A 21,325-nucleotide genomic window follows, 5' to 3' on the forward strand; every position below is an offset into this window, starting at 1 on the left:
AGCTAAAGATGTGAAACTTTTAGAGAAGACTTTCCCTATGTATGTTTGAGTCTTGTCAGTAATTCCTGAGCCGGAATACTCTGTGTGTGTGTGTTCTCACTATATTATAACAAGCACAGTGAAAGTGTGTAAAAGCAAATGTAAACTTCATGGTTCAATTTCCCCAATTTGGGGATTGATCATCTTTGGCAAAGTGAATAAACTTTTGTGTTAGCTCCTCACTTTATGACTAATAAATAAGAAAGATTAACTTAGGACAATGTATTGCTTCACAAGTGTGCATTGGGTTTAATCATTCTTTTTCTTTGCTTCAAGGATTTTGACTCTTTCTTCTCTGCAAAAGAAGAGAATATTATTTATTCCTTCCTTGGCTTGGCTCCCCCTCCAGGCTCAAAGGTAAGCTTGAGCATCTCCATGGGGTTTGATATAGGTCATAAGTGAGGATAAGATCAGCATCCGAGACTGTTAAAAAAGTAATGATCTTTAAATTAACATGATTGTAATATACTTCTTTTTCTTATGCAGAGATATCATGCATGGGTTCTACTAAAACATATTTCAGAACTATACTTTTATTATTTTTGAGGTTTACACCCGTTGTAATAAGTTTTATAGTACCTAAGTTAAGAAATATTGCATTCATTAATTTTTAGTGTGTTAATTGAATAAGTAAAAATATAAATTCTCAGGTTATATCTGTAAAATTATTTTGTCATGAATTTTTCATAACAGCTTATTTTAGTTAGTTTTATAGTGATATATACTCCTGTATTATTTCTGTTTAAACTAAATTGAATTTTGCCTTTTTGCATCTGGTAAGTAGGGAAAAAGTATGATCTAGACTCATAAATAAATTTCATAAGGTTTTTTCCCCCCTCTGGTGCTGTTTCATCTTTAATTATGTATTATTATATCATTGAAGTAAAGAATTATGGTAATAACACAAGTACCATGAATTTGAATGCTTGATGGAGATCACTTGGCTTTATTCTTTACTTCCATTGAAATCCTTACCTCTACCAAGCATCTCATACATGACTCTCCATAGATACAAGACAAGCACACATTTATCTAATTCATTTATTTCTTAGTTAATTTGTTTGTGCCCTGCTTCATTTCAAAAGAGATTTGTGTGAAAGTTAATTCTCACACAATTAAATTCTGAGTTCCCCCCAAAGGCTTACCTTACAGAGATGGGTGTGTCTCAGAGGCATGTGGGTGTGCTGTCTTCCATGTGTCTGCATTCTTCAGGTAATAATACCTGAGGTCTCTTGGGTGAAGTTTAACAGATTCCATCTCCAAATGGTAATGTAGGTTTCCCAGGTAGCTAATGGTTCTATAGGAGGGTAAAGCCACCTATAAAGCCTCCTATTAAGACAATGAAATACCTTTTTGGCTTTGGTAAACTTAAATGCAACATATTTCGTACATTTTACTAACAGCTTAAAAAAGTGCTAAAAACTATTACACACAATCTAATCTTTTTTATTTGATTAAAGAGTTTGTTAACTGAGTCACATCAGTTTAGCTATTATGTTTAAGAGATAGTGCCTTAATGTTAGGATATGTTTCTTGGTGGGGACACTCAGGTCCCTGGGATATTGAAAAGAAAGGAAGGGTGGAGGGAAGAGTGTTTCAGGGAAAGGTAAGAGCAAGTGCAAAGGTCCTGAGGCAGCATAGAGCTTAGAGATGAAAACCTGCTTGATGGCCATGAGGCCTGAGTCCCTGGAGTGAGGGGAACAGATACATGGGAAGCAGGGGTGGCAAATGGGAAGCCTGTGGCTTGCAGGGGTGCTCTGGAGTCTATCTTAGGTGTGTGAAGACATAAGGGTTTTTAAGCAGAGGAATAAAGTGATCTTATTTCCTTCTTAGAACTCTTTTGACTGCAATAGGATGAATGGATTGCAGTGGAATGAATGTCATGGTGGCTTGGACTAGGGTGATGGGGATAGAATGGTGTAGAAGTGGATGACTTTAGTGCCTGTTCTGAAGGAAGAATGCTGGTAAGAATTATTGATGGACTGAATCAGCGATGAGCATGTTGGACAGCAAAGAGATGTATTGCAGGCAGATTGTTTACCATCTGAGACACCACAGAGGGACCCCACTATTGGCAGCACAGTCTGGGCTAGAACCTTCGTTGCTGTCACTATTGCTCAGTGTTTATGTGTGTGCACTCTGGCGAAGTCCTTCAAGTCTCCTTGGGGAAGACAGACACTTGATGATTTATGGAAACAATATTATTTGTCACAGTATCATTTTGTAGTAAACAACATCGTGGAGAAGTGTCAGCAAGGAAATCAATCTTGCTCAAGCTAAAAATAGACATTCTTGACTATTGTGGAGAAAATGTATACTTATAAAATGATATTCAGCATTATAAACAGCATTATTGCTTACAGAACCAGTTTTTTGTCTTAGTCAGGCTGTTACAGGCCAAGTACTGGGCTGGTTTTCCCAAAAGAGCTTTGTGAGTAAGCACTGTCTCTGTAAAGTCAACCTTAGTTCTTCACAGGCATCTGGTCATATCTGATTCAATAAGCATCATTCTTCTATTTTATTTTTAATTGAAGTATAGTCGATTTACAATGCTGTGCCAATCTCTGCTGCAAAGTGACCTAGGTATATACATATCTACATTCTTTTAAAATGTTCCTTTCCATTATGGTTTATCCCCAGAGATTGGATATAGTTCCCTGTGCTATACAGTAGGACCTTGTTGTTTCTCCATTCTAAATGTAATAGTTTGCATCAACCAGCCCCAAACTCCCAGTCCATCCCTACCCCCCCCCCCCACCTTGACAACCACAATTCTGATCTCTAGGTCTGTGAGTCTATTTCTGTTTTGTACGTAGGTTCATTCTTTTTTATGGCCAAGTAGTATTCCACTGTATATATGTACCACATCATTATCCATTCGTCTATCGAGGGACATTTAGGTTGTTTCCATCTCTTGACTATTGTGAATAGTGCTGTTATAAACATAGGGGTGCATGTATCTTTTTGAATTATAGTTTTGTCTGGGTATATGCCCAGAAGTGGGATCATATGATAATTCTGTTTTTAGTTTTCTGAGGAACCTCCATACTGTTTTCTGTAGTGGCCACACTAACTTGCATTCCCACCAACAGTGTAGGAGAGTTCCGTTTTCTCCAGACCATCTCCAGCATTTGTAATTTGTAGACTTTTTAGTGGTGGCCATTTTGACCCATGTGAGGTGGTACCTTGCAGTTTTGATTTGCATCTCTCTAAAAATTAGTAATGTTGAGCATCTTCTCATGTGCCTACTGGTCACCTGTATCTTCTTTGGAGAGTGTCTATTAAGGCCTTCTACCCATTTTTCAATTAAATTGTCTGTATATTTTGGTGATAAGCCCTTGTCAGCTGCATCATTTGCAAATATTTTCTCCCATTTTGTAGGTTGTCTTTTTTAAAAAATTTCCTTTCCTGAGAAAAAGCTTGTAAATTTGGTTAGGTTCCATTTGTTTATTTTTGTTTTTATTTCTATTGCCTTGGGAGACCAACCTAAGAAGACATTTATATGAGATACATCAGAGAATGTTTTGCCTATACTCAATGAGCCTCATTCTTAATAACACACAGTCAAGGCTTTGGTTGCATAACCAGTTTCCAATTATGCCTTGGTAACAAGGAATATAGATTCTTACTGAACCTAGGCAAATAACTATATTGTCATAAAAAGTAAAAAGATTCAATTAGAATTTTTGAATTCTGGGGAAATCAGGTAGAGAGAATGTTATTCACAAATGTTTGATTTCAGTGTACAAAAGCAGTGTCTGCCACAATGTCAAAATTTATAAAATACTTAAGATCAAAAACAGAGAACTTCCTGACATATCCAGAAAATAAAACATTAAAATAACGTCAACAATATTCCAAACAAAAACTACAATCATACCTCATTGATTCATTCTGTTCTATGTAATTGACTCTTAATTACACTGGATCTGAGTTTACAAGTCTCAGGAATCCATCTACATCTCAACTAGAATTTTGGAAATTCTGACTCAGTCCAGTCATATGGTCTCTAACTGGTGCTATCAGAAGCCTATACTCCACAGCACTCAAAGTATAATCCTTTTCTGTGGCACTCTGAGCAGTTATTCTACATAATAGATTAAGCCTGATGGCTTGTAGCTGATTCCAAAGGCTTTCAGGGAAGCTAAGAAAAATATCTGTGTGTGACAAAAGACTTAAAATGACTGTGGTTAATTCATTCTTGTTAATTTTCAAATTTGAAAGACTTGATGAGAATTATGACAAGAATAATGCACCTGGCAAGAAATTTGGTTATATATGCTAACAAAGAGCTAGCAGAAAAAGAAATTAAGAAAACAATTCCATTGCAATTGCAGCAAAAAGTAAAATACCTAAGAATAAATTTGACCAAAGAGCTGAATTACCTATGCACTGAGAACTGTAAGACATAGTTGGAAGAATCTGAATAAGATACAAATAAATGGAAAGATTTTCTGCATTCATGGATTGGAAGAATTAATGTGGAATCTATAAACTCTTTGACCAAATTTAGGAAGTTTTTAGCCATTATAGCTTCAAATATTATTTCTGCCCCATTTTTTCTCATCTCCCCATCTGACAGTCTAACTCCATATATGTTAAGTCTTTTGTCATTATCCTATATTTCCTTGAAGCTTTTTTTTAAACCTTGTTTCTCTCTAGTCTTCAAATTGTATAATTTCTGTTTGTCCATCTTTAAGTTTACTTACTTTTTCCTCTGTCATCTTTATTTTGCATTCAGTCTGGTGACACTTAAATTTCAGATATTGTACTTTTATTTTACATTCTAGAATGTCCCATTTGTTTGCTGTTTACAGTTTTTATTTCTCTGCTCATAGTTCCAATTGTTTCATCATTGTAAGAATATTTTCCTTTACATCTTTGAGTATATTATAGTCTTAATAGTTGTTTTAAAAATTCTTTGTCTGCTAATTCCAACATCTGGCTTATTTCTGGATTCAGTCTCTATTTATTGTTTTTTCTTTTTGGGAATGGGTCACATTTTCCTTGTTCTTTATACTTCAAGGGTTTTGGATACTTGGACGTAGTGAATATTGTGTTGTGCAGACTGTATTTTGCTACATTCCTCTGAAAAATGTTGATTTTTTTTTTGGCTTAAATAGGGCATTTACTTTGTTGTACTCAGACTGCAAACACTATGTTTCTAGCAGCAACTTAAAACTGAGTTGAGTTCTTTTTTCTTTAGTTGAAACCAGTCACATGCACACATTGTTCTGGGCTCAGCTGAAGATTTTGGCAGAGTTTATAAACAGAATCTGGGGCTCTCTCCATTTGCCTCTCTCCTGTCCAAGATTCTGTCTTGATTTTCCAGGGGCTGTGGTTGCCCCAAATTCAGGTTTTTTGATTTTTCAGACAAGAAAAAAAAAATATGTGAATTTGCTTTTGTGGTTTTATGTTTCTCAAAAAATTTGCTTACTTTCAGGTTTAAGCCCTGAGAATGGCAACTCACTTGGTGCTATTCCTACTTTCTTAAAAAATATTAAAAAAAATTACTGTTCAGTAGTGTTAACTATATTTACATTGCAGTGCAAAAGGTCTCCAAAACTTTTCATTTTGTAAGACTGAAAGTTTTATATTCATAAAACTCCCCATTTCTCCTTATTCTCAGTCCCTAGTAACCACCATTTTTTCTCTGTTTCTATGAATTTTTCCATTTTAGATTCCTCATATGAGTGAAATCAAATGGTAGTTGTCTTTTTATGACAGGCTTGTGTCAGGATTTGCTTCCCTTCTTTTTTTTTAAGGCTGAATAACATTCCATTATATATTCCATTCACCCAATGATGGTATTTGGATTGTCTCCACTTCTTGGCTTTTGTTAATAATGTGGCTGTGAGCATGAGGGTACAAATCATTTTCATCTTTCAAGTGTCAACTTCCTCTTGAATCATCTAGCTTTGGTTCATTCCCTTGTTTTTCCTTTACTTATGTCTTATAGAAAATTTATTTTTTAAATTTCACCTAGAATTTATAGTCAGTGTCTGTTAGAGTGTCTGTAGAAGGTTACTTTCCTATATTAGAATTAGAGTTGTCAGTGAAATTAGATTTTAGTGAAGATTGAGACATGTTATAACAATAAAAAATAGTTCAAAGAAAACTTGAAATGAAGGGCATAAACAAAAAGAAACCTGGAATATCAGCTTTCAGAGGAATTAAAGCTGCAGAGGAATTAAAGCCCAAAAGTGATAATGAAGTAAAAGAGGTATTATGTAAAGAAAAATGGTAAAAATATATGAAGAAAATACAGTAGTTATGGATCTTTGTGGATCATAGTACATGGCAGTCAAATACATAAACCAGAAACCCCTAGAGAAAACTTGTTAAAAACATACCTTTCAATACATACCTTGCATTTCTTACATATTGGGTACTCTTTTACGCATACAAACAAATGTAATTAGCAAAATTAATTTTTAAAAATCAAAGTTAAAAAAATTTCTTACAGTATTATTGGGATATAATTGACATATAGCCCTAGAATTTAATGTACACAGCATAATCATTTATATGTATCATGAAATGAACCACGGTTAAGTTTAGCGAACATCCATTATCTTGTATAGATACCAAACTGAAGAACTAGAAAAGAAATTGTTTTCCTTGTGTGAGCATTCTTAGGATTTACTCTTTTAACATTTTTCATATATCACATACAGCTTTGTTAATTATATTATCATGTTGTATAGTCCATCTCTAGTTCTTATTTATCTTGTCACTGGAAATTTTTACCTTTTGTCCATCATCATCCAGTTCACTTCTACCCACCTCCTGCCTCTGGTAAACACATTTTTTCCCTATGAGTTTGTTTATTTGTTTTTGAATTATAATTAACCAACAACACTATGTTAGTTCCCATTGTACAACATAGTGATTCATTATTTCAGGATGTTTCAAAATGATCACCATAATAAATCTAGTTACCATACAAAGATATTATATAATTGTCAACTGTATTCCCTATATTGTATGTTTTATAACAGTGATGCATTTATTTTGTACCTTAAAGTTTGTATGTCTTAATCTCCCTCAGTTATTTATTTCCTCACTCCATCCTTCTCTACTCTGGCAACCACTATGTATTTATGACTCTGTTCCTGTTTGGTTATGTTTATTCATTTGTTTTGCTTTTTAGAGTCCATATATGAATGATACCATACAGCACTTGTCTTTTTCTGTTTGACTTATTTCAGTTAGCATAATACCCTCTAGGTCCATCCATGTACTTGCAAATTCCATTCTTTTATATGTGTGTGTTGTGTGTTAGTTGCTCAGTCATGTCTAACTCTTTGCGATCCCATGGACTGTAGCCTGCCGGGCTTCTCTGTCCATGGGATTCTCCAGACAAGAATACTGGAATGGATCACCATTCCCTTCTCCAGAGGATCTTCCCGACCCAGGGATCAAACCTGGTCTCCTGCATAGAAGGCAGATTCTTTACCATATGGGCTACAGGGAAGTCCTAATTCTTTTTATATGACTGTGTAATATTCCACACATATATAGGATATATATACATATAATATCTTCTTTATTTACTCATCTATTTAAGGACACTTAGGTTGCTTTGATATCTTGGCTATTGTAAATAATGCTGCAATGAACATTGAAGTGCATATTTTTTCATATTAGTGTTTTCATATTCTTCAGATAAATACTCAGGAGTACCACTGATGGATAGTATGGCAGTTCTATCTTTAGTTTTTCAAGGACTCTCCATACTTTCTTCCCTAGTAGCTGTAACAATTTGCATTTTTATCAATGGTGCATGAGGGTTCTCTTTTCTCCATATTCTCACCAAAACTTGTTATATGTTGTCTTTTTTTTTTTTACTTTACAATATTGTGGTGGTTTTTGCCATACATTGACATGAATCAGCCATGGGTGTACATGTGTTCCCACCCTGAACCTCCCTCCCACCTCCCTCCCCATCCCATCCCTCTGGGTCTTCCCAGTGCACCAGCCCTGAGTACTCTGTCTCATGCATCCAACCTGGACTGGCAGTCTATTGCATGTATAATAATATACATGTTTCAGTGCTGTTCTCTCAAAACATCCCACCCTTGTCTTCTCCCACATAGTCCAAAATTCTGTTCTGTACATCTGTGTCTCTTTTTCTGTTTTACATATAGGGTTATCGTTACCATCTTTCTAAATTCCATATATATGCGTTAGTATACTGTATTGTTGTTTTTCATTCTGACTTACTTCACTCTGTATGATAGGCTCCAGTTTCATCCACCTCATTAGAACTGATTCAAATGCATTCTTTTTAATGGCTGAGTAATATTCCATTGTATATATGTACCACAGCTTTCTTATCCATTCATCTGCTGATGGACATCTAGGTTGCTTCCATGTCCTGCTATTGTAAACAGTGCTGTGATGAACATTAGGGTACACGTGTCTCAATTCTGGTTTCCTCGGTGTGTATGCCCAGCAGTGGGATTGCTGGGTCGTATGCAGTTCTATTTCCAGTTTTTTAAGGAATCTCCACACTGTTCTCCATAGTGGCTGTACTAATTTGCATCCCCACCAACAGTGTTAGAGGGTTCCTTTTTCTCCACACCCTCTCCAGTATTTATTGTTTGCAGACTTCTTGATAGCAGCCATTCTGACCAGTGTGAGATGGTACCTCATTGTGGTTTTGATTTGCATTTATGTGATAATGAGTGATGTTGTTTTCATGTGTTTGTTAGCCATCTGTATGTCTTCTTTGGAGAAATGTCTGTTTAGTTCTTTGGCCCAGTTTTTGATTGGGTCGTTTATTTTTCTGGAAGTGAGCTGCAGGAGCTGCTTGTATATTTTTGAGATTAATTCTTTGTCAGTTGCTTCATTTGCTTTTATTTTCTCCCATTCTGAAGGCTGTCTTTTCATCTTGCTTATAGTTTACTTTGTTGTGCAAAAGCTTCTAAGTTTAATTAGGTCCCATTTGTTTATTTTTGCTTTTATTTCCATTACTCTGGGAGGTGAGTCATAGAGGATCCTGCTATGATTTATGTCAGAGAGTGTTCTGCCTATGTTTTCCTCTAGGAGTTTTATAGTTTCTGGTCTTACATTTAGATTTTTAATCCATTTTGAGTTTATTTTTGTTTATGGTGTTAGAAAGTGTTCTAGTTTCATTCTTTTACAAGTGGTTGACCAGTTTTCCCAGCACCACTTGTTAAAGAGGTTGTCTTTTCTCCATTGTATATTCTTGCCTCCTTTGTCAAAGATAAGGTGTCCATAGGTGTGTGAATTTATCTCTGGGCTTTCTATTTTGTTCATTTTTCTATATTTCTGTCTTTGTGCCAGTACTATACTGTCTTGATGACTGTAGCTTTGTAGTATAGTCTGAAGTCAGGCAGGTTGATTCCTCCAGTTCCATTCTTCTTTCTCAAGATTGCTTTGGCTATTCAAGGTTTTTTGTATTTCTATACAAACTGTGAAACTATTTGTTCTAGTTCTGTGAAAAATACTGTTGGTAGCTTGATAGGGATTGCATTGAATCTATAGATTGCTTTCGGTAGTATACTCATTTTCACTATATTGATTCTTCCAATCTATGAAATGGTGTATTTCTCCATCTATTTGTGTTCTCTTTGATTTCTTTCATCAGTGTTTTATAGTTTTCTATATATAGGTCTTTTGTTTCTTTAAGTAGATTTATTCCTAAGTATTTTATTCTTTCCATTGCAATGGTGAATGGAATGGTTTCCTTAATTTCTCTTTCTGTTTTCTCATTGTTAGTGTATAGGAATGCAAGGGATTTCTATGTGTTAATTTTATATCCTGCAACTTCACTATATTCATTGATTAGCTCTAGTAATTTTCTGGAAGAGTCTTTAGGGTTTTCTATGTAGAGGATCCTGTCATCTTCAAACAGTGAGAGTTTTACTTTTTCTTTTCCAATCTGGATTCCTTTTATTTCTTTTTCTTCTCTGATTGCTGTGGCTAAAACTTCCAAAACTATGTTGAATAGTAGTGGTGAGAGTGGGCACCCTTGTCTTGTTCCTGAATTTAGGGGAAATGCTTTCAATTTTTCACCATTGAGGATAATGTGTTGTGGGTTTAACATATATGGCTTTTATTATGTTGAGGTATGTTCCTTCTATGCCTGTTTTCTGAAGGGTTTTTTTTTTTTTTATCATAAATGGATATTGAATTTTGTCAAAGGTTTTCTCTGCATCTATTGAGATAATTATATGATTTTTATTTTTCAATTTGTTAATGTGGTGTATCACATTGATTTATGAACATTGAAGAATCCATGCATCCCTGGGATAAAGCCCACCTGGTCATGATGTATGATCTTTTTAATATGTTATTGGATTCTGTTTGCTAGAATTTTTGAGGATTTTTGCATCTATGTTCATCAGTGATACTGGCCTGTAGTTTTCTTTTATAGTGGCATCTTTGTTTGGTTTTGGTGTTAGGGTGATGGTGGCTTCATAGAATGAGTTTGCAAGTTTACCCCTCTCTGCAATTTTCTGGAAAAGTTTGAGTAGGATAGGTGTTAACTTTCTGTAAATTTTTGATAGAATTCAGCTGTGAAGCCATCTGGTCCTGGGATTTTGTTTGTTGGAAGATTTCTGATTACAGTTTTGGTTTCCGTGCTTGTGATGAGCCTGTTAAGATTTTCTATTTCTTCTTGGTTCAGTTTTGGAAAGTTATACTTTTCTAAGAGTTTGTCCATTTCTTCCAAGTTGTCCACTTTATTCGCATTTAGTTGCTGGTAGTAGTCTCTTATGATCCTTTGTATTTCTGTGTTGTCTGTTGTGATTTCTCCATTTTCATTTCTAGTTTTGTTGATTTGATTCCTCTCCCTTTTTATCTTGATGAGTCTGGCTAATGGTTTTTCTATTTTATTTATCTTCTCAAAGAGCCAGCTTTTAGTTTTGTTGATTTTTTCTATGGTCTCCTTTGTTTCTTTTTCATTTATTTCTGCCCTAATTTTTTATGATTTCTTCCCTTCTACTGACCCAGGGTTCTTCATTTCTTCTTTCTCTAGTTGCTTTAGGTGTAGAGTTAGCTTATTTATTTGATTTTTCTCCTGTTTCTTGAGGTAAGCTTGTATTGCTATGAACCGTCCCCTTAGCAATGCTTTTACTGAATCCCTTAGGTTTTGGTTTGTTGTGTTTTCATTTTCATTTGTTTCTATGCATATATTGGTTTCTTTTTTTAGTTCTTCTGTGATTTGCTGGTTATTCAGAAACGTGTTGTTTAGCCTCCATATGTTTGTATTTTTAAGAGTTTTTTTTTTTTCTTCTGGTAGTTGACATCTAATCTTACTGCATTGTGATCAGAAAAGATGCTTGAGAGGATTTCAATTTTTTAAAAATTTACCAAGGCTAGATTTATGGCCCAGGATGTGATCTATCCTGGAGAAGGTTCCGTGAGTATTTGAGAAAAAGGTGAAATTCATTGTTTTGGGGTAAATGTCATATAGATATCAATTACGTCTAACTGGTCCTTTGTATCATTTAAAGTTTGTGTTTCCTGTTGATGGGAATGCAAACTAGTACAGCCACTATGGAGAACAGTGTGGAGATTTCTTAAAAAACTGGAAATAGAACTGCCATATGACCCAGCAATCCCACTCCTGGGCATACACACCGAGGAAACCAGATCTGAAAGAGACACATGCACCCCAATGTTCATCGCAGCACTGTTTATAATAGCCAGGACATGGAAGCAACCTAGATGCCCATCAGCAGATGAATGGATAAGAAAGCTGTGGTACATATACACCATGGAATATTACTCAGCCATTAAAAAGAATTCATTTGAATCAGTTCTAATGAGATGGATGAAACTGGAGCCCATTATACAGAGTGAAATAAGCCAGAAAGATAAACACCAATACAGTATACTAATGCATATATATGGAATTTAGAAAGATGGTAATGATAACCCTATATGTAAAACAGAAAAAGGGACACAGATGTACAGAACAGACTTTTGGACTATGTGGGAGAAGGCAAGGGTGGGATGTTTTGAGAGAACAGCATTGAAACATGAATATTATCAAGGGTGAAACAGATCACCAGCCCAGGTTGGATGCATGAGACAAGTGCTCAGGGCTGGTGCACTGGGAAGACCCAGAGGGATGGGGTGGGGAGGGATGCGGGAGGGAGTATCAGGATGGGGAACACATGTAAATCCATGGCTGATTCATGTCAATGCATGGCAAAAACCACTACAATATTGTAAAGTAATCAGCCTCCAACTAATAAAAATAAATGGAAAAAAAATAAAGTTTGTGTTTCATTGCTAGTTTTCTGTTTGGTTGATCTATCCATAGGTGTGAGTGGGGTATTAAAGTCTCCCCCTATTATTGTGTTACTGTTAATTTCCCCTTTCATTCTTGTTAGCATTTTTCTTCCATATTATTTTGCTCCTATGTTGGGTGCATATATATTTATAATTGTTATATCTTCTTCTTGGATTGATCCTTTGATCATTATGTAGTGTCCTTCTTTGTCTCTTTTCACAGCCTTTATTTCAAAGTCTATTTTATCTGATATGTGTGTTGCTACTCCTGCTTTCTTTTGGTCTCTGTTTGCGTGAAATATCTTTTTCCAACCCTTCATTTTCAGTCTATATGTGTCCCTTGTTTTGAGGTGCATCGCTTGTAGACAGCATATATAGGGGTCTTGTTTTTGTGTCCATTCAGTCAGTCTTTGTCTTTCGGTTGGGGTATTCAACCCATTTACATTTAAGGTAATTATTGATAAGTATGATCCCGTTGTCATTTACTTTGTTGTTTTGGGTTTGAGTTTATAAACCTTTTCTGTGTTTCCTGTCTAGAGAAGATCCTTTAGCATTTGTTGAAGAGCTGATTTGGTGGTGCTGAATTCTCTCAACTTTTGCTTGTCTATAAAGCTTTTGATTTATCCTTCATATTTGAATGAGATCTTGCTGGGTACAGTAATCTGGGTTGTAGGTTTTTCTCTTTCATCACTTTAAGTATGTCCTACAATTCCCTTCTAGCCTGAAGAGTTTCTATTGAAAGATCAGCTGTTATCCTTATGGGAATCCCCTTGTGTGTTATTTGTTGTTTTTCCCTTGCTGCTTTTAATATTTGTTCTTTGTGTTTGATCTTTGTTAATTTGATTAATATGTTAATTTGATTAATATGGTTGAGTTTCTTAAACATTCAGCCTCAGTTTTGTCAACTGTCAAATGGAAATATTAATATTTGGAGTGTTTTGCCTTGGGTTTATCCTGTTTGGGACCCTCTGGGTTTCTTGGACTTGGGTGGCTATTTCCTTCCCCATTTTAGGAAAGTTTTCAACTGTTATCTTCTCAAGTATTTTCTCATGGCCTTTCTTTTTGTCTTCTTCTGGGACTCCTATGATTCAAATGTTGGGGCATTTCACATTGTCCCAGAGGTCTCTGAGGTTGTCCTCATTTCTTTTAATTCTTTTTTTCCCCCTCTCTGTTTCATTTATTTCCACCATTCTATCTCCCACCTCACTTATCCTATCTTCTGCCTCACTTATTCTACTGTTGGTTCCCTCCAGAGTGCTTTTGATCTCAGTTATTGCATTATTCATTATTGATTGACTCTTTTATTTCTTCTAGGTCCTTGTTACACTTTTCTTGCATCTTCTCAATCCTTGTCTCCAGACTATTTATCTGTAACTCCAGTTTGTTTTCAAGATTTTGGATCATTTTTACTATCATTAATCCGAATTCTTTTTCAGGTAGACTCCCTATCTCCTCCTCTTTTGTTTGGTTTGGTGGGCATTTATCATGTTGCTTTACCTGCTGAATATTTCTCTGCCTTTTCATCTTGCTTAGATTGTGTTTGGGGTGGCCTTTCTGTATGCTGGAAGTTTGTGGTTCCTCTTTATTGTGGAGGTTCCTCAGTATGGGTGGGGTTGGACGAGTGGCTTGTCAAGGTTTCCTGGTTAGGGAAGCTTGCATCAGTGTTCTGGTGGGTGGAGCTGGATCTCTTCTCTCTGGAGTGCAATGAAGTGTCCTGTAGTGAGTTTTGAGGTGTCTATGGGTTTGGTGTGACTTTGGCCTCCTGTATTTTAATGCTCAGGGTTATGTTCCTGCATTGTTGGAGAATTAGCTTGGTATATCTTGCTCAGAAACTTGTTGGCTCTTGGGTGGAGCTTGGTTTCAGTGTAGGTATGGAGGCTTTTGGATAGGCTCTTGTCGATTAATGGTCCCTGGAGTCAGGAGTTTTCTGGTGTTCTGAAGTTTTGGATTTAAGTCTTCTGCCTCTGGCTTTCAATCTTATTCTTACAGTAGTCTCAAGACTTCTATCTACATCCATACAGCACCAGTGATAAAGCATCTAGGTTAATGGTGAAAAGATTCTCCACAGTGAGGGACACCCAGAGGGGTTCACAGAGTTACATGGAGAAGAGAAGAGGGAGGGGGCGATTGAGGTGACCAGGAGGAGAAGAGGGAGAATCAAAAGGGGATAGAGCAATGTAGCCAGTAATCAATTCGCTATGTGCTCTTCACAGTCTGGAACCCTCAGAGAGTTTACAGAGTTACATAGAGAAGAGAAGAGGGAGGAGGGCGATTGAGGTGACCAGGAGGAGAAGAGGGGTAATCAAAAGGGGAGAGAGCAATGTAGCCAGTAGTCAATTCGCTATGTGCTCTTCACAGTCTGGAACCCTCAGAGAGTTTACAGAGTTACATAGAGAAGAGAAGAGGGAGGAGGGAGATAGAGGTGACCAGGAGGAGAGGAGGGGCAGTCAAAAGGAGAGAGACCAGTCTAGCCAGTAATCAGTTCCCTAAGTGTTCTCCACAGCCCAGAACCCCCAAAGAGATTCACAGAGTTAAGTAGAGAAGAGAAGGGGGAGGGAGGAGATAGAGGTGACCTGGGGGAGAAAAAGGAGAGTCAAAAGGGGAGAGAGCAATCAAGCCAGTAATCATACTCCTAAGTAAGAATGGGTACTGAAGATTGGATTCTTAAAGGTATAAAATTGATAACAAATACCAAAGAACAAAGATTAAAAAATATAGAGTAGAGATTAGACTCTCAAAAATACAATATTAAAAAACAAAACAAAATGGCAAAAATTATGGAAAAAAATTAAATTTGCTTTAAAAAATAGGGTCTTTTTTTTGAAAGGTAATAGTAGGTTTTTTAAATGAAAATTAAAGGAGTAATAAAGAACTTAAAATTTTAAAAAATTAAAAATATTAAAAAATGATAATAGTAAAATATATCTAGGAATTTCTCTGGAGCTGTTGAGGGCAGTGTGAGGTCAGTTCAGTTTCAGATAGTTCCTTGTTCCAGCTTATACTTCTTCTCAAGGTCTATAGGTCCCTTCCAATGTAGCCAGTGTTAACTACAGGGATTTAATCTGTTGCACCTGTCACTTCCAATGTAGTTCCTTCTTATTTGTTTATTTTGGCTTCCTCTGTTTGCAAGTCTCTTCAGTGTCTAATTTCCGCCCTGACACAAGGGGGCGGAGGTGGTCATTTATTTAGGCTCACTTGTTCAGTCGTGCTGTGGGGAGGGAGGGACACTGCAAGCAAATGTCACTGGTGTGTGTGGGGAGTGCTCGCAGTGTCTGGGCCACACTGGGTTTGTCCCTGCTCACGGAGTGTGTGCTTTCCCGGTCTACACTGCTCAGGCTCCAGGTTGCTCTGCAGGGGAACTGTCCAAAGCGGGCCCTGGGTTGCATGCACTTCCCAGGTCTAGGTGGCTCAGGTTCAGGTTCTCAGATACTACACAAAGGCGCAGACTCGGTTGGGCCTGAGTTTTGTGCCCTTCCCAGGCCTGAGCAGCTCAGGTGACCAGGTGCTTGGCAGGCGCAGTCTCCCCAGGTGGGCGATGCGTCGTATCACCTCCTTGGTCCCAGCCACTCAGTTTCCTGGGTGCACCACAAGAGTGCCGTCTCAGGTGTGACGTGTGTCTCTTCTGGGGAGCTGACCTCTTACTGAGACTATCCTGGTGGATGTCCACTGTCCAGTTCCCAGGAAGTCTTGGATAGCAACTGGGATCCTGCTTACAGTTTGGTGGAGGATGCCATCTCTGGGACCAAGATTGCCTCTCGCCTTCTGGCTCTGGCTGTTGTCCGCCTGCCTCTCTGCCTTCGGCGGGTGGAGGGGCCAGTCCACAACTGGCTAGCTCTCCTCTGGTATTCGCTCAATCCTTTGTTCTGTGAACAGGCCAGGTTGTGCTTAGAGCTTTTCGAGGGAAAGTTCTCTCTCTCTCTTTTTCTCTCCCACAGTTTGGGTTGCTACGTCACGTTAGCTCCCTCAGATTGTTCTCAGAGCATCCAATCCTGGTCCTTACCCTAAGCATGCAGCCCAGGCCTCCCTGTTCAGCCCCCATTCGCTGCTGGCAGATGGGAGCATCTAGGCTTCTTTTCCACTGGGAGTTGTGGTTAGGCATGTAATCTGTGTGTGTGCTTTTTCTTCCCTCTGAGTTATGTTGCTCTCTGAGATTCCAAAACTCCCCACAGACCCGCCAGTGAAAGGGTTTCTTGGTGTTTGGAAACTTCTCCTCCTTCATGGCTCCCTCCTGGATGGGTCTCCATCCCTAACTCTTTTGTCTCTCTTTTTATCTTTTATATTTTGTTCTATCTCCTTTCAAAGAGAATGGACTGTCTTTCTGGGTGCCTGGTGTCCTCTGCCAGTGTTCAGAAGTTGTTTTGTGGAATTTGTTCAGCATTCAAATGATCTTTCGATGAATTTGTGGGGGAGAAAGTGGTCTCCCTGTCCTATTCCTTCGCCATCTTATGACTGCCCTCTATGCTGTCTTTTTGGTAATGGACATTCTGGTATGAGGTGATATCTCATTGTGTTTTGATTTTCATTTCCCTGGTGATTAGTGATGTTGAGCATCTTTCATGTGCCTGTTGGCCATCTGTATATCTTCTTTGGCAAAGTGTCTATTTAGGTCCTCTGACCATTAAAATTTTTGCATGGTTGAGTTATATGAGTTCTTTGTATATTTTGGATATTAATCCCTCCTGAAATGTACTGTATACAAATATCTTCTTCCATTTAGTAGGCAGTCTTTTTGTTTTTTAATATTTTCTTTCACTGTGCAAAAGCCTTTTAGTTTGATGTAGTTAAGTTTATTTATTTTTGCTTTTGTTTCTCTTCTCTGCAGAGACATCCAAAAATACATTGTTAAGATTGATGTTAAAGAATGTACTGCTTTCTTCTAGAAGTTTTATGGTTTCAGGTCTTACATTTAAATGTTTAATCTATTTTGAGCTCATTTTTGTATGTGGTATGAGAAAGTAGTCCAGTTTGATTCTTTAGCATGTAGCTGTCCAGTTTCCCCAACTCCATTTATTGAAGAGATTGTCTTCTCCTTATTGGATATTCTTGCCTACTTTGTCATAAATTAAATGATCATAAATATGTGGGTTTATTTCTGGGCTCCCTATTCTGTTTCATCAATCTGTATGTCTGTTTTTGTGCCAGTACCATACTGCTTTGATTTTGTAGCTTTGTAGCATAATTTGAAATCCGGGAACCTAATACCTCCAGTTTTATCTCTCTTTCTTAAGATTATTTTGGTACCTTGGGGTCTTCTGTGACAGCAAACAATTTAATAGATATGTGTAGACATATGTGTCCAAATACAAGAATAAGAATATATTAGATAGAAATAGAATGTATTTTTCTTGTATACTTATTACACAATTTCTAAATCTATTATATTCTTGGTCACAAACGAAACCTTTACAAACTTCAAAAAGAGATGATTTTATAGGATCCATTTTTATTCCAAGTATAGAATTACCATACGAAAGAGAAATACCATACAAAATTAAGAAATAAATATATTTCAAATAACTCCATATCCAAAGGAAAACAAAACTGATATTACAAATCATAAAATAATAAGCAAAAGATATTTTTGCTTATACAAATCACAACATATGGCCAAATTTCCATACAGAGGAAAATTGTTAGCTTTAAATATTTTTGGGCTTCCCTCATGGCTCAGTGGTAGGGAATCCACCTGCCAATGCAGGAGATATGGGTTTGATCCCTGGTCCAGAAGATCTCCTGGAAAAGGAGATGGTAACCCACTCCAGCATCTTTCCCTGGGAAATCTCATGGACAGAAGAGCCTCATGGACTATGAGTCCAGAGGTTGCAAAGAGTCAAACACAACTTAGCAACTAAACAACAACAAAAAGTAACAGAAAAATAAAAACCTAGTAAAATGAATACTCAACTTTTAAAATTAGGAAAATAGAAAAACAGAATAATTCATATTCAGTGAATGAATAAAAGGAAAAACCAAGATTAATACAAAGTAGAAAGTGTGTATTTGTGTATGTTTATGTGTGTGTATATATATTCAATTTATATATCATTTGAATACAAATTGATGGGGAAACAGTGGAAACAGTGAGAGCCTTTATTTTCTCGGGCTCCCAAATCACTGCAGATGGTGATTGCAGCCATGAAATTAAAAGACGCTTGCTCCTTCAGAGAAAAGCTATGGCCAACCTAGACAGCATATTAAAAAACAAAGATATTACTTGGCTGACCAAGGTCTGTCGAGTCAAAGCTATGGTTTTTCCAGTAGTCATATATGGATGTGAGAGTTGGACTGTGAAGAAAGCTGAGCGCTGAAGAATTGATGCTTTTGAACTGTGGTGTTGGAGAAGACTCTTGAGAGTCCCTTGGACTGCAAGGAGATCCAAGCAGTCCATCCTAGGGGAGATCAGTCCTGGGTGTTCATTGGAAGGGCTGATGCTGAAGCTGAAGCTCCAATCCTTTGGCTACCTGATGCGAAGAACTGAGAAACTGGAAAAGACCCTGATGCTGGGAAAGATTGAAGGTGGGAGGAGAAGGGGATGACAGAGGATGAGATGGTTGGATGTAATCACCAACTCCATGGACATGAGTTTGAGGAAGCTCTGGGAGTTGGTGATGGATCGGGAAGCCTGGCATGCTGCTGTCCATGGGATCACAAAGAGTTGGACACTACTGTGTGACTGAGCTTGAATACATTTATATGAATTAAAAATATTTATTTGTTTTATTATTATTTACTTGGCTGCTTGGGGTCTCAGTTTGATCATACAGGATCTTTTGCTGTGGTGCGTGGACTCTCTAGGTGTGGAGCATGGGCTCTGTGGTACGTGGGCTCAGTAGTTAATGGGCACCCAGGCTTAGTTGCTCCACAGCTTGTGAAATCTTAGTTCCTAGACCAGGGATCGAACTTGCATTCCCAGCATTGCAAGGCAGATTCTTAACCATTGGACTACCTGGGAAGTCTCCCGTTTATATGTAATTTGGCTATATATAATTTGAACAGACAAATAAAATAGATAAAATACCTGATCAGTTGAGGCGTTACTTAGAAAACTTTCAGTTATATTTAGATCAATTTCTGTTACGAATTTGGATGGGAAAAGCCTAAATAATGTATTAGCGAACTGTATCTAGCAGTGGGTTACAGGTAATTAATTAAAGCAGAATTTTTCTATTGACATAGTTCATTACATGAACTTATTAATGGAGAAAACTGTAAGATTCTGTCTATAAGTACCAAGAAGATATTGGATATAATTAATCAGATATTCCTAGTTAAAAATAAACATGGATTAAAAAAATAAACATGGATTAAAATATAAGCAGAGGGAAACTGATTAAATGCGATAAAAACCAATTGTCAAAAGGAAACTATCATTATAAACCATGAAATACTGAAGCATTTCTATTAAAATCAAAAGACAATAGGCATGCCCGTCATCACTATATTATTAAACATTGTGTTAGAAACTGTGGCTATTGGGCTTCCCTGGTAGCTCAGATGGTAAATAATCTGCCTGCCTTGCAGGAGACCCTGGTTTTAATTCCTGGGTCAGTAAGATCACCTGGAGAAAGGATAAGTTACTCACTCCAGTATTCTTGGGGTTCACTGGTGGCTCAGATGCGAAAGAATCTGCCTGCAATGTGGGAGACCTGGGCTTGATGCCTTGGTTGGGAAGGTCCCCTGGAGAAGGGAACAGATACCCACTCTAGTATTATTGCCTGGAGAATCTCATGGGCAGAGGAGCCATGGACATATTATTAAACATTGTTTTAGAAGCTGTAGTTATTACAATAAAGTAAGAAAATGAAATATCTCATGTGTATGTAATGTATGATATATAAAAAATATCTTCATTTGTGTATGATGTAAATGTATACTTAGAAATTTCAACAGACTCCAGTAAAATTCATTAGAATTAATAACATACAGTTTCTGGATTAAAGAATGGAAAAAGTAGTAGCTTTTACTTATATCAACTATAATGGATGAGAAGTTAAAATGTAAAAAACAAATCCCATTCACAATGGTGATAAAAATCTTTAAAATGTTTAGGAGTAAATTTACCTGAAGGACACCAACAAGTACTAAAGTTATGGAGAGAGTATGATGCCCTAGGTGAGATGACTTAACAATAAGAAGTGAAAATTTCTCAACTAATAAATACATTTAGTGGTATTTCAAAGAAAAGCCTATTTAAAAATTATTGACACTGGGGAAAATGATCTTAAAATGTACTGGAATAATACATGTCTGAGAAGAGCCAAAAAATTTTGAAAAAGGAGACTTTGTAGCAGCTTGCCTTTCAGAATATTAAAATTCATGTTAAAACTACAGTGATAAAAGCTACATATTGGCATGGGAACATATAAATGCATCCAAGAGAAAAAATAAATACATCCATGGATATGTTTATATATTTATATATAGACTAGTGTGTTAAGAGATCCAAATGTATATATAGAATTTTATAAATGACAAAAATAACATCTTAATTGAAAGGACAATGGTGGTATATAAATGTTACAAGCATACTTTTTCATCTATCTGGAAGAAAACAGAGCCCTACTTTATATTATACACAAAATTAGACTTCATGTTGATTAAATCACTAGATGTTAATAATTAATATAAAATAACTACATGTCAGAAAATAAAAGTTAGATGTGTGCATGTTAAGTTGCTTCAGTCGTGTCTGACTTTCTGCAACCCCATGGTCTATAGCTTGCCAGGCTCCTCTGTCCATGGGATTCTTCAGGCAAGAATACTGGAGTTAGTTGCCATGCCCTCCTCCAGGGGATCTTCCTGACACAGGGATCAAATCCCATCTCTTAGGTCTCCTGTATTTGCAGGCAGGTTCTTTACCACTCCCCTGGAGAAGTAAATGGCAACCCACTCCAGTACTCTTGCTTGGAAAATCCCATGGATGGAGGAGCCTAGTAGGCTACAGTCCATGGAGTTGCAAAGAGTTGGACATGACTGAGCGACTTCACTCTCTCTCTGTCTCTTTACCAGTAGTGCC

General features: G+C 37.0%; 1 protein-coding gene across 1 annotated transcript in view; it reads left to right on the forward strand.

The window, feature by feature from the left end:
- The window catches only part of SH3BGR (SH3 domain binding glutamate rich protein), a 64,537-nt gene that overhangs the window by 19,178 nt on the left and 24,034 nt on the right, over positions 1-21,325 (forward strand). Inside the window, exon 3 of the mRNA XM_065943468.1 lies at positions 316-396. Within this exon, the coding sequence (XP_065799540.1) occupies positions 316-396 (81 nt within the window). The remainder of the gene's footprint in view (positions 1-315; positions 397-21,325) is intronic.

This window comes from Muntiacus reevesi, chromosome 8 (assembly GCF_963930625.1).
Source record: "Muntiacus reevesi chromosome 8, mMunRee1.1, whole genome shotgun sequence".
Lineage (NCBI taxonomy): Eukaryota > Metazoa > Chordata > Mammalia > Artiodactyla > Cervidae > Muntiacus > Muntiacus reevesi.